This window comes from Hydra vulgaris, chromosome 01 (genome assembly GCF_038396675.1).
Source record: "Hydra vulgaris chromosome 01, alternate assembly HydraT2T_AEP".
NCBI classification, from domain to species: Eukaryota; Metazoa; Cnidaria; class Hydrozoa; order Anthoathecata; family Hydridae; genus Hydra; species Hydra vulgaris.
The window spans coordinates 27,486,844-27,498,516 of record NC_088920.1 but is presented as its reverse complement, the minus strand read 5'-3'; the positions used below and the strand labels follow the sequence as shown (position 1 = coordinate 27,498,516).

The 11,673-nt window shown below is 27.4% G+C and overlaps 1 protein-coding gene across 1 annotated transcript in view; it reads left to right on the top strand.

Annotated features, from left to right (window-relative positions):
- Window positions 1-9,345: 9,345 nt before the first annotated feature.
- LOC100212376 (importin subunit alpha-3-like) overlaps window positions 9,346-11,673 on the top strand; it is a 30,730-nt gene continuing 28,402 nt past the window's right edge. Inside the window, 1 exon segment of the mRNA NM_001287384.1 lies at window positions 9,346-9,454. Coding sequence (NP_001274313.1) covers window positions 9,392-9,454 — 63 coding nt within the window. The 5' untranslated portion in view covers window positions 9,346-9,391.

Genomic DNA, 11,673 nt, shown 5'->3' with positions numbered 1-11,673 from the left:
AAACTTTATAAGGTCATAAAAGCTGAACAACAAGAGATTATTGAATCAAGTTTGAAATTCGTCGATGAATATAAATTAAGTTTTAGATTGAAAAAAAAAATAGCAAACTTGACTTATTACCCTCCTATTTGGGGCTGGGGAAGCTAACGTTTTAGGGTTTTTGTTGTTCTCAGTCTCCAATCACCGCAATTTTTTGCATAGCATCCTTATTCCTCATTTATATGAACATACTTAAATATGGAGTTTTCTTCATGTTTTAAAGTTGCTTAGCTCAAATATCAAAAAAAGTTGTCTACGGCCTTGTCATACAAAAGTTAATGGATATAAATAGTTTTAATATCTTTGATAAAGTTTTTATTTTATTTGACGAAAATACTTTTCAATATTAATCCGAAAAGTCCCTTTTCGAACTTATTCTCTTTTTTTACAATTTCGATTTTATTCTCTATTTCAATATTATTCTGGAAGGTCCCTTTTCGAGCTTATTCAGTTTGGCTGTTTTCGATACTGTTACTATTACCATAGGAGTATTACAGTTTCTAATACTTCCATCTTATTACCCATAAAAACAACTACCGTAAATTCGACTGAGTTTGGTCGTTATGTAACTTCGGTCATTTAAGGATAAATAACAAAAAAAGTAAACGTATTTAAACTTTTACAAACTTATATTTCAATAATATTATTTGTCACTTTGCGTATAAAAATCATAAAAAAATGATGTTTATTTGAAATCTGCTGAAATAATTTGTTTGCTAAACAAAAGTTTTGAAATTACGCATATGATTGAAATCTAAAATAAGCAAATTTTTAAATGAAATGATTAAATTTAGTACTAGTATTATTAAGAGTTACCAAGTTAAATGTATTTGAAAATAAAATAAAAACATTTTTCAAATATTAAGTACTCTTTTTCATGGAAATCGATGAATTATTTTAAATACTATAACTTCGGTCACTTATAGAGGGGAAACTAAATAAGTGTTAATTTCGTAAACGTGAAGCAGTAGCAAAAACTTTCATAAGAGCACCGAAAGAATTGCGAGCGTTGGCATAAGTAAATGCGAAGCAGTTGCAAAAACTGGCAAGTGCGAATTGGTATAAATGCGCAAAAAGAATTTGCAAATATTTGCATCAGTAATGAGAAAAAAAAATCAAATAAAAAGTATATTAAAATAATTTTGAATTTCTTTACTTTTCTCTTCAGAAATGTTCTGAAAGTTTTTAAGATTTTTTTACTTTGTCGAACTGCAGGATTAAATTGTACAGAAGCAAGAATTTTTTAATACAAGAAGTAGAACAATAATAAATAAAAATGTTTATAAATATAAATAAATAAATGTTTAAATTACATTATTAGCATTTTTGACTATTTCACAAAAAAAGAACTTTTGTTTTAATTAAAAAATAAGGTTTTACTTCGGAACCATCCAATTTTTGGGCTCCTAATTTGAATTAAATCTTAATTAAATCTTTAATTCTAAATGTTTTTCTCTAGAGATTCTATTTTTTTTTTTTTTTTTTTCAATTTCTGTATCGTGTAACATGACAAGGATGAATTGGATGAATGAAAAAAGGATGAATGAAGGATGTTTTATTGGTTATTTTGTAATATCTATAGAGAATACGTTTTTTAGAATCCTTTTTTATGATAGCTTGATGTTGCAGATTTCTTTTAATTTAAAATAATGAAACATGAGTTTAAGTGATTACAAATAACTTTCAAGGATGGTTCCTTAATCTTGCCTGGCTAGCACACGGCTAACACGAATCTCGATAATACTAACCTAGCTGACCCAAAAATGCTACTAATGTAGGGTGATAGCATACACATCTTGGTACCCTGTGATGCAAACTGTAAAATCTTTTAATTTTGTTTGCGGAAAATAATTTAATTTAAATGTTCAAATTAAGAGAAATTTTGACTTTACAAACTATATTTGCAACTTTTGTATCGCAAGTCAAAATTAATTTAACTCTGTTTGCATTAATCAGTTACCAGATTTATTCAATGTTGGAGTGAGTTTCTGGCGAATCTTCTGATACTGCAACAAGAATTTGCAATTTCATTGTAGTGCGCAACAACCCGAACGGTACCAGAATCTCCTTTTACTTCTGTAACTTTTAAGTCACTTCAGGTGAAGAAATCAAACAAGTGCTGACCTGCTCTTTAGAAATTCTTATAAAAATTTGGCTCTACCACATCTTGCTGCTTGATGTTTGGTTTACAGTTCTGACTAGTTTTTTTAATAATCTTGTTTTTTGTCCCGTTGTTTGATAGTCCCGTATTTAATTGTACATTTACAAGAGCTAGAGTGGTCAATTTTGGAGCGCTTGATAGTGACAGGACACTACTTTGACCTGAAACCAAAACATACATATTTTACCTTTGTATTAAACTTTGTTCTGAACGTTTGTTTAAAACTTTCAAATTAATCGGTTTTAAAGTGAATAGAAACTTGTTAAAAATATACTTTCCAAAACCTATTTTGTCTCTTTTCTTAAAGATTTTCTTTAAATATATATGCAAAAATTATTTAAGTATAAATATTTACTTGGGGTAATCGTAAATGGAGGCCCGCCTCCACATTACTCCAAAAGATGCTTTGGCAAGCCAAATAGTTCCTTCAGGGGATAATTTTTTATTAGAAATAACTTGAGATGCAAGTTGTTCGGCTGCTCTGGCATTTTTTGCTGATAAAGATTGAATGTTTTCCCTGAACTTTATATGAGAGCATTGGCGGGGCAAACCTTTTCCTAAAGGGCAGAGGTATATGCTGAAATAAACATTTGGTTCTTTTTCAATGGTGGTTTGCTCTTCAAGAGGATATTTTTTTTTGCAACTTTAAACAACCAATTTAACAGATTAAGCAATAACACATCGTGTCTCTTGTTTCAGGTTTCACTTGTATTGAACTAAAATTAAACAAAGGAGGGAGTATAACTTCTTCTCCCTCTTGTTTCCGGCGCAAAATTGTTCTACACGAATCGCAGAGTCCTTGTGGTACCCTAGAATCACCGATATTGATCTTTGTCTTGTACAGCTGGCATATTCTATCTGCTTGGAAAGCAGTAAGTTGTCGTAAACATTTTTTCAGATAGAGCAAGCACACAACTTTTCAATTTTCATCGTGAACCTTTGCTTAATTTGGCATTGTGACAATTTACTAAATTCAGCTTTACTAAATTAAACTATCCGTTTTAAAAAATTTAACTTATTTTAATTGAATAACAATCCATTAACATACCTACAAAAATTGTTAATTACAAACAATTAAAATCAAGGAAATAATTACTTAAATTACAAAGAAATAATTCTTACATGATTCTTTCCTTTAATGGAAATAATTATTTAAATTAATGACACTTGTCATACTTATTGACAATTCAGTTGAGACACATTCCTGCAAAAGATTTTTACTGCTCCTCAAAGGACTATTCTCTCTTTCAAAAGATTTTCCTCCGACCCAGTCCTTCTTACTTTTTATTTGTCAATTATTTTAGTTATCTTATCTAAATTTATATATTTTTTTTATGTTGGTATCTTTATAAAAACTTTTTAACTATTTTTAACATTTTCATGCATTTTGACAGTAGTTTATGTCTACGCTGATATTTTCACGCATGTCTAAGCCAAGTCAAACCATGCTTCAAATGGCAAATCAATATTTTGGTCTATAAAATGAAAATCGCACGTGTAGCAATAAAACGATTATAACAAAAATTGTTGGTATTAGAACACTCATAAAACCATTATTTTGAAAATAGTGACCGAGTATCACAGTAAATGGTAACCTTTTAAGGTATAAGTAGCAAATCACTTACAAAATATAAATTAAAACTGCCATAAATCATTAACCAGTTAACCAATCCAAACTGAATCCAGTGTAGCCTTATACTTTTCTTTTCTGTTTGTTTGATTTAAAACATTGAGTTTCTCAATGGTTTAAATCAAACAAACTTTCTCCGAATATTGAAAAAACAAAATGGTCTCTTTTTCATTCTAACTCTAAAAAACGTCTACTTCCAATCGAGCTTCCTCCTCTTTTTATTGATGGCGTTCTAATTAAGAGAGCAACTTGTACAAACTTTTTAGGGGTTTCAATTGATGAAAATCTCACATGGAAAAAACATATCGAAAATATTACCTGCAAAATTTCGAAAAGTATAGGTATATTCTATAAAGCAAGAAGCATGTTAAATAAACATATTTTAACTCAACTATACCACTCATTCATTCATTGCAACATAAACTATGCGAATGCGGCTTGGGGTAGTGTCAATAAAAGTAAATTAGAACCTCTTCATCGCCAACAGAAACATGCTACACGTCTTATTAATTTTAAAGACCGTTTTTAACATGCTAAGCCTCTTTTTATTGAAATGAATATTTTAAATATATTACAACTAAATATTTTTAATGTACTGTGTTTTATGTTTAAATGTAAAACTCGTACAACTCCGGTTTCTTTTCACAATTTATATTCCTTAAAAGAAAAAAATAAATATAATTTACGAAATGATAATTTCCTAGTTCAACCAGTTTTCAAAACCAATTTAGGCAAGTTTTGTATTTCTTTTCGAGGGGCGTTTCTATGGAATAATATAGTTTTGAAACATTTTGATTTCTCTCAAGACTGGGACTTTTTTGCATTTAAAAGGAAATTAAAAAATATCAATCTCTCTATTGAAAACATACTAATATATTTTTAAATTTAATTATTTTGATTTATTTATAATGTTTTTACGAATTCTTATATAAAAAATATTTATTTGAGTATATACTTGTATATTTAAATTTTGCTTTGTTAATTTTATTTTTGTGTACCATATTAATTTAATTTATACATTAATATAAAACGTTAATTTTTACTTCGTTAAACAATTTTGTAATGTGTATAAAATAAATTTATAAAATATATTTAATATTTATAAATTTAATAATATATATAAAATTTATAAATATAATAAATATTAAATAAATTTATAAAATATATTTAATATTTATTTTATACACATTACAAAATTGTTTTAAACATGTAACGACTGTAAGCGGTTCCTGGTGACAAGATCATCTAATCTTCTGCAAGTCTTCGCGTTATTATTTTATATGTAACAAAATTTGTAAGTTTTTATTTATATGCATTCTTCTTTCATTTATTTTATTGTAATAGTTATTATGAAGAAAAAAAAGAACAAAAATAAAAAAATAAAAAAAAATACTACACTTGAATTAATTTTTATCAAATTATATAAAGTGGCTCTCATTCTACAGATGTTTTTGTTGTCTCACATTCAAAATAAGTTATTTTCAGCGGAAAAAACTAAAAGATTTTAAAAGCATAGGTTACCTTAATGTGTACGCTATCACCCCATATAAGTGGCGTTATTGGGTCGGCAAGGTTGGCATTATCAAGATCCGTACTAACCGTGAGCATATACCAGTTTATATTTAGTAACAATGCATGAAATGTGTCGTAATCTGCTTTGTGAAAATTATAATTGATATATATGACTGTTACATTTATATATACATGTACACCATCAGAAGGCAACATTACGTCAAAATCAAAATGGATTACTCTCTTAAACAACTGTTCAAACTATCAAGAAATAATTACAAAAAAAAACATGATCTACGTAAAGTAGTCGTTTTTTGAATAATTTAATATTAATAATTTGATATAAATATCAAAATTTTAGACAATATCTACCACTTGTTTAAACTTATCTTTTGCCTCTCCGTTTAGCTATAGGTTTGATAAGTTTTTTCGGCAAGGAACTTATTATATCTCTCTAAGATTTTATTTTGTGTTGTAGTATTTTTGCTGGATTTAAAAAACAAATTGCTATATTTAAAATATAGAGATATAAAATACATTTTTGTAAATCTGGGAAAAATACTACCTATTCTTATCTATAGATTTTTGCCGGATGTCTATGCCGGATGTCTTTTGCCGGATGTCTATGCCGGATGTCTTTTGCCGGATGTCTATGCCGGATGTCTTTTGCCGGATGTCTATAGACATTTATTAATTCAAATCTAATCTAGAAATTTATCATTCAAGTATAGTTTACCATTTAGTCATTTTAAAAAGCACAACATAAAAAAATAACAATTAACTCAAAATATTGTTTACGAATTTTTCTAAACTTTCATTTTTTATTTGCAATACATTGATTGCTTATGACGAACTATTCGATGAGTGCATAGTTGAACTAATTAATTTGTTAAACGAATAGCACTATTTGCTTACTATTCGCATCACAAATAGCACTAATAAATTTGTAATAAATTTTCAATTATATACTTAGATACTTAAACCTGTCAACAAAAATTTATTCAGAACCAGCTTTGAAAACAAGAGTTGTTGGACACAACTTTACATTTCTGCTTTGAATATATGTATATCATATTGTGTATAATTGTCTATTACAAAATACTAAAAAGTAATGCTGAAAAATTTATAAATTAAAAATAATAATAAAATTGTAAATAAAAAATAATAGTAATAATAAAAAGCAACAGTAAAAATAAAAAAAAAATTAAAAAAAAAAAAAATAATTATAATTATTATAAGCAAGCGGTTGATAAATCTCTTAAATAAAAATATAATCAAAGGAGGCACACCAAACCTTTAATAATGATTTAAAAAGTATGAAAAATAATAACTAATAAATATCTCTTTATTAAATAACTTATACTATTTGTTGTTTTATTTTGTATCATCTGATTTTTACCTTAAACGCTACGAATTTTACCCAGCGTTCTTACGTAAATTCCTTCCTGCGAATGAATATGATACCCAAATGGAACTTTTAATGTTAAATGGAATTTTTAATGTTAATTGCTTGTGTTGCAAACATTAATAATGTCTAGAAAGAGTTATACAAATCGTTAATGTCATAATGTCCGAAGGAAATTGTTTGTTTAGCAAGCGTTAGAAAAATAAACTTATTCGGATTCTTGAACTTTAAACTGGATTTTAACGAATAATGAAAACATGGTGAGTAGTACGCACGCGCGTTGTGGCAGTGGCGTAACTAGGGGGTGCGGGCCCCATAATGACTTTACATAGAGAAGTGACATCAAAACCAAAAAAATCTAAACATGACAGATCTGCTCATGCTCGTGTTAATTTATTTTTGCGTTAGGCCTAACTAATAGTTTTCAGGTTATGATTTTTCGATATTCTAACTCTGATACTTCTTCATTTCACACAAGAATCTTTCGTCTTTTAATCAAGATCAAAAGATTTTATTTTGTATCCCCAAAGTTTTCTTTTGAAGGACCTTTTTTTTACTTTCAATACATGGCTTTCTTTTTACTTTACGAAGAAAATAGTAAATCTTTTAAAAAAAAGTTTCCATTGCCAAGTAAATTATATTTTTAAATAATTAACGTTTTTTAGCAATTGTAGGCTGTTTAATGAAAAAAAAGCCTATGAAGTTAGTCAAGCAAATTTTTAACTGTTAGATGGCTGATACAATTAATTTATTGGTACTGGCAATGAAAAAAACACTAATCTATTTTTTACAAAATTATTAAAAATAATTTTACAGTGGATTTTTTTACCTGAAAAAACCGTCAGGGTTGACAATCATTTAAAGATCTTTGCTGAGCCTCCACTAAAAATAATTATGTAAATCATAATTTGCTTAGTAAATACTTTTTTAAGAGATTTGCAAAAAAAAAATTTGCAAAACATATTTGCGTAGTTAGAACTTCCTCTGATATGACCCGATTATGCATTTCATTGAATACAACTAAGATCAAAAGATCGCAATAACAAACTTACCCATGCTAAACCCCTGTTAAAAGAAATGAAAGCGCTAAATATTTACCACATTAGTATCTATGGTAACATAATATTCATACTAAAACACAAAATGAGTTTCTCGACGGTTTACATAAAACTTCTTTCATAATAGGCCGGGTAAATAAAAAAAACAATTACTTTTACTCAGTAATAGGTCAGCTTTACGTAAATAAAAAAACTTTAAAAAATTTCGCTCAAACTTTTATTAACGTATGGCTCAACTCTTCGTTTTTGGAGTAAATTGCTTAGCTTTTACGTGAATAAAAAATTGAACGTGTTTGCTAAAATAAAATTTCACGTAGAGCTGAACAATTACTCTAAAAACGCTGAGTAAAAGCAATTGCTTTTTTTTATTCACCTGGCCTAATAATACCAATATATCTAACTCAAGAGCGACTTGTAACTTTATCGTACCCCGGAAAGCAAACAAAATTTATCATTTTTCAATCTCATATATCTGTCTCTATTCATTTAGCAAATAAATTCAGAAACACATCTTAATTACTTCTTCAGACTATTATCTTTAAAAAACAATACTCAAAAATCTCGTTCCTAATATAGATAATTATATTGAATTCTTATAATTTTTAAGATAATTCAAAGTAAAAATTAAAACTTTAGTTCATAATTGAACAATCAACAGACTATATATAAAAAAAGTAATTTATATATAAAAAAACAACAACAACGGTATTATTATTATTAACACACGAACACGTACATAATATTTTTTTAAAAAAAAAACGAAAATAACCAATTTTATTTATGCGTAATTTGTGAAATCATTCAAAGTTCTTGATTATAAGAACCATCCTCAGTCTTCTACTTGTTCTTTATAACAACATAATGTAACTTTTTAAATTTTTTATAATATTTTCAAATAATGCTAAGTAATTTTACGTTTATCTTGACAGTATTTTTAATAGATAACTTATTTTCAACGGAAGTGTATTTTGCTTAAATTACCATGGAGTAAAAAATAAAATATAAATAGAATTAAAAAAATAAAAGATTAAATATACAATATTTGAAATATAATTTGAAATTAAATATCTTAGTCATGCTGAACTAAGACTTTGAAAAAACGAGCATAAATTTGGGATTGAGACTAAAGTCTCGGGAGCAACAACACAGTTGTAACTTATTGTTAGATACGCTACTGCACCTTGAATCGATTCTAAACTTAAAAAAATAATTTCTTTATAAGTTTGGCTTTTAACTTATTCAATAATTTTCAATAACAGACTTTCAAGTTGCTTTTTTTTTGTAGATAACTTTTTAAGAATTATTATTTCACCCGGAAGTTACCGACTTACCTATGACACTACAAAATTGTCAAATAAATATAGACACATTTTTAAATTAAAATAATAAATTCTTAAACCATCAATGACATCATTTGTGTACTTTCTGTATAAACGATCAACGCAGATCGAATATTTTCTGCCATTTTTATTATGCAATAATTATCCTTACCGCGAGTGAATTTATCTGCTGATAACGACTCTCCTTTGGCACGTGTGAAAAGTCTTAACCCAACTTATTTTTGACTATAATATTTTTGCTTTACTATGTCTGTCCAAAAACCTTTAGAAAGACAAAAGCTATTTAAAAATAAAGATAAAGATACAGAGGTAACCTAGGTTTTACTTAGTAGGAATAGTCAATATATCGATCATTATACATCTCTATAGTCAATAAATATAAAAAATTATAATAAATAATTTGTTTATATTGAATTAAAAATAAAGATATTTTAAATGCACCTTAAGCTTGTAATATAACAGGTAATCTCAATTTTTAGATTAACAAAAAAAATTATCAAATTACACAATAAAAATAATTTTAGTTTGGTATCTTTTTTTGTTAAAGATTTAGCAATAAAATGCACGCACACACACACACACACACACACACACACACACACACACACACACACACACACACACACACACACACACACACACACAAACACACACACACAAACACATACACACAAACACTCACTCGCTCACACAAATGCACACACTTTCATTTTGTAGTTTCCATAGAGTTTTAAAAGTATTTTTTGTTCAATGTACCGTTTTATCAATTTTTAAAAGAGTTTGCCTAATAACATTTTCTGGGAGTGAACTCCATGTTGAAGCAACTATAGGCGCTACTGTAGTTTCTCCCTCCTTTTTCTTTTCATTGATTATGATAGAGAATGTAGATTAAGAGTCATAAAAACATAGGTTTGAAAATCAACAAAAAGCGCTGTAATTTGATGTTAAAGTTTAAAAAACTTCACTAAATAGCGCTAATATTCGCCACTTTTTAAAAACATTTTATCAAAGTTTGCATATAGAAATCAATCATTTAGAAAATCTTTTTTTAATTACGCAAACCAGTTTTTATTGTCGTTGAAATTAAATTTCATTTAAATTAAGTGTTTTTATGATTATATATATTTTTAATTGAATTTAAAAAAATTTTTTGGATATAGTTTTTTAAATGTACATACATTGACTAACTAATAGGGATTGATGCAATTAAATGTACATACATTGACTGAAAAATGGGGATTAGCGAATTTAAATGTATATGCTCCAAATGACAAATAGGTACTGGCACAATTAAATGTATATACATCGACTGGTAACTTTTAAATGCATATACATCGAATTAACAACAACAATTAAATGTATATACATTGAACAACAATTAAATGTATATACATCGAATTGTAACTTTTTAAACTTTAAAGTGATTCCTAAACCTCCGAGATATGTTGTGTTCATATTAAAGAGAATGTTAAAAAAAATGTTTGGGCTAAATTTTTTTGATTAAAATAGAGAATATATGCATACCAAGAAAAACTAACTTTTTTATTTTAGTTAAAGTTCACCTCCATTTTGTTGTAGGCCAAAATGTCAGCATATTATACGCCACAATCTACAGACTTGATAAATTATTCAAGCGCGTTTTATTCCTAAGAGTTTTAGTACATGACGTCATTGACGTTTTTGTTTGTTTACATAATCGATCTTTTACACAAACAAAAAAATCAATGACCTTATGTACTGAAACTCTTATAAATAAAACATGGTTAAATAAATTATCAAGTAGATTGCAGCATATATTATGCTGACTTTTTGGCCTACAACAAAATGTTAGTTTTTCTTGATATGCATTTATTCTTTTGTTTTAATGAAAAAAATTTAACCCAAACATTTTTTTCTATCATTTTCATCAATATGAACACAACATGTCTTAGAGGTTTGAGATCCCTTTAACATAAAATTAGAGTATTTTCCTCAGGTTTTTTAGACCTATGTTTTTATATGATTCTGAATCAGTATAATCATAATCAATAAAAAAAAGGAGGGGAGTAACTGTAGCACCACAACTATATTGTTATAGAGATAATACTGTTAAGCACAGTTTTATGTATATATTTTTTTGATATTGTAAATGTTGGCCAGCTCGAGAAGAAATTTTGGCACTAATTTACTTATAACTCCCATTATTATTAATAATTATGATATAGAATTTTATGCTAATTATGTCAAAGTTTGTTGTTGGTTGTTGAGCAACATGCAGGGAGTGCATTCATTGACTGACTTTAGTATGGAAAACATGTAGGGAGTGTACATACACATTGAAAGGGTTAGGGTTGGCATTAAGATTGCCTGCCCTTACCCAAACTCCGAGTCAATGTGTGTACACTCCTTGCATGTCCCTATTTAAGTCAGTTAAGGTATGTATACAAAATAAAAAAGGTACATATAGCAAATATAAATAGCCAATTGCATATACAATTAGTATGTTTAAATAGCCATGTCCTTTTTTTATACTTTAAAAAAAGCCATAA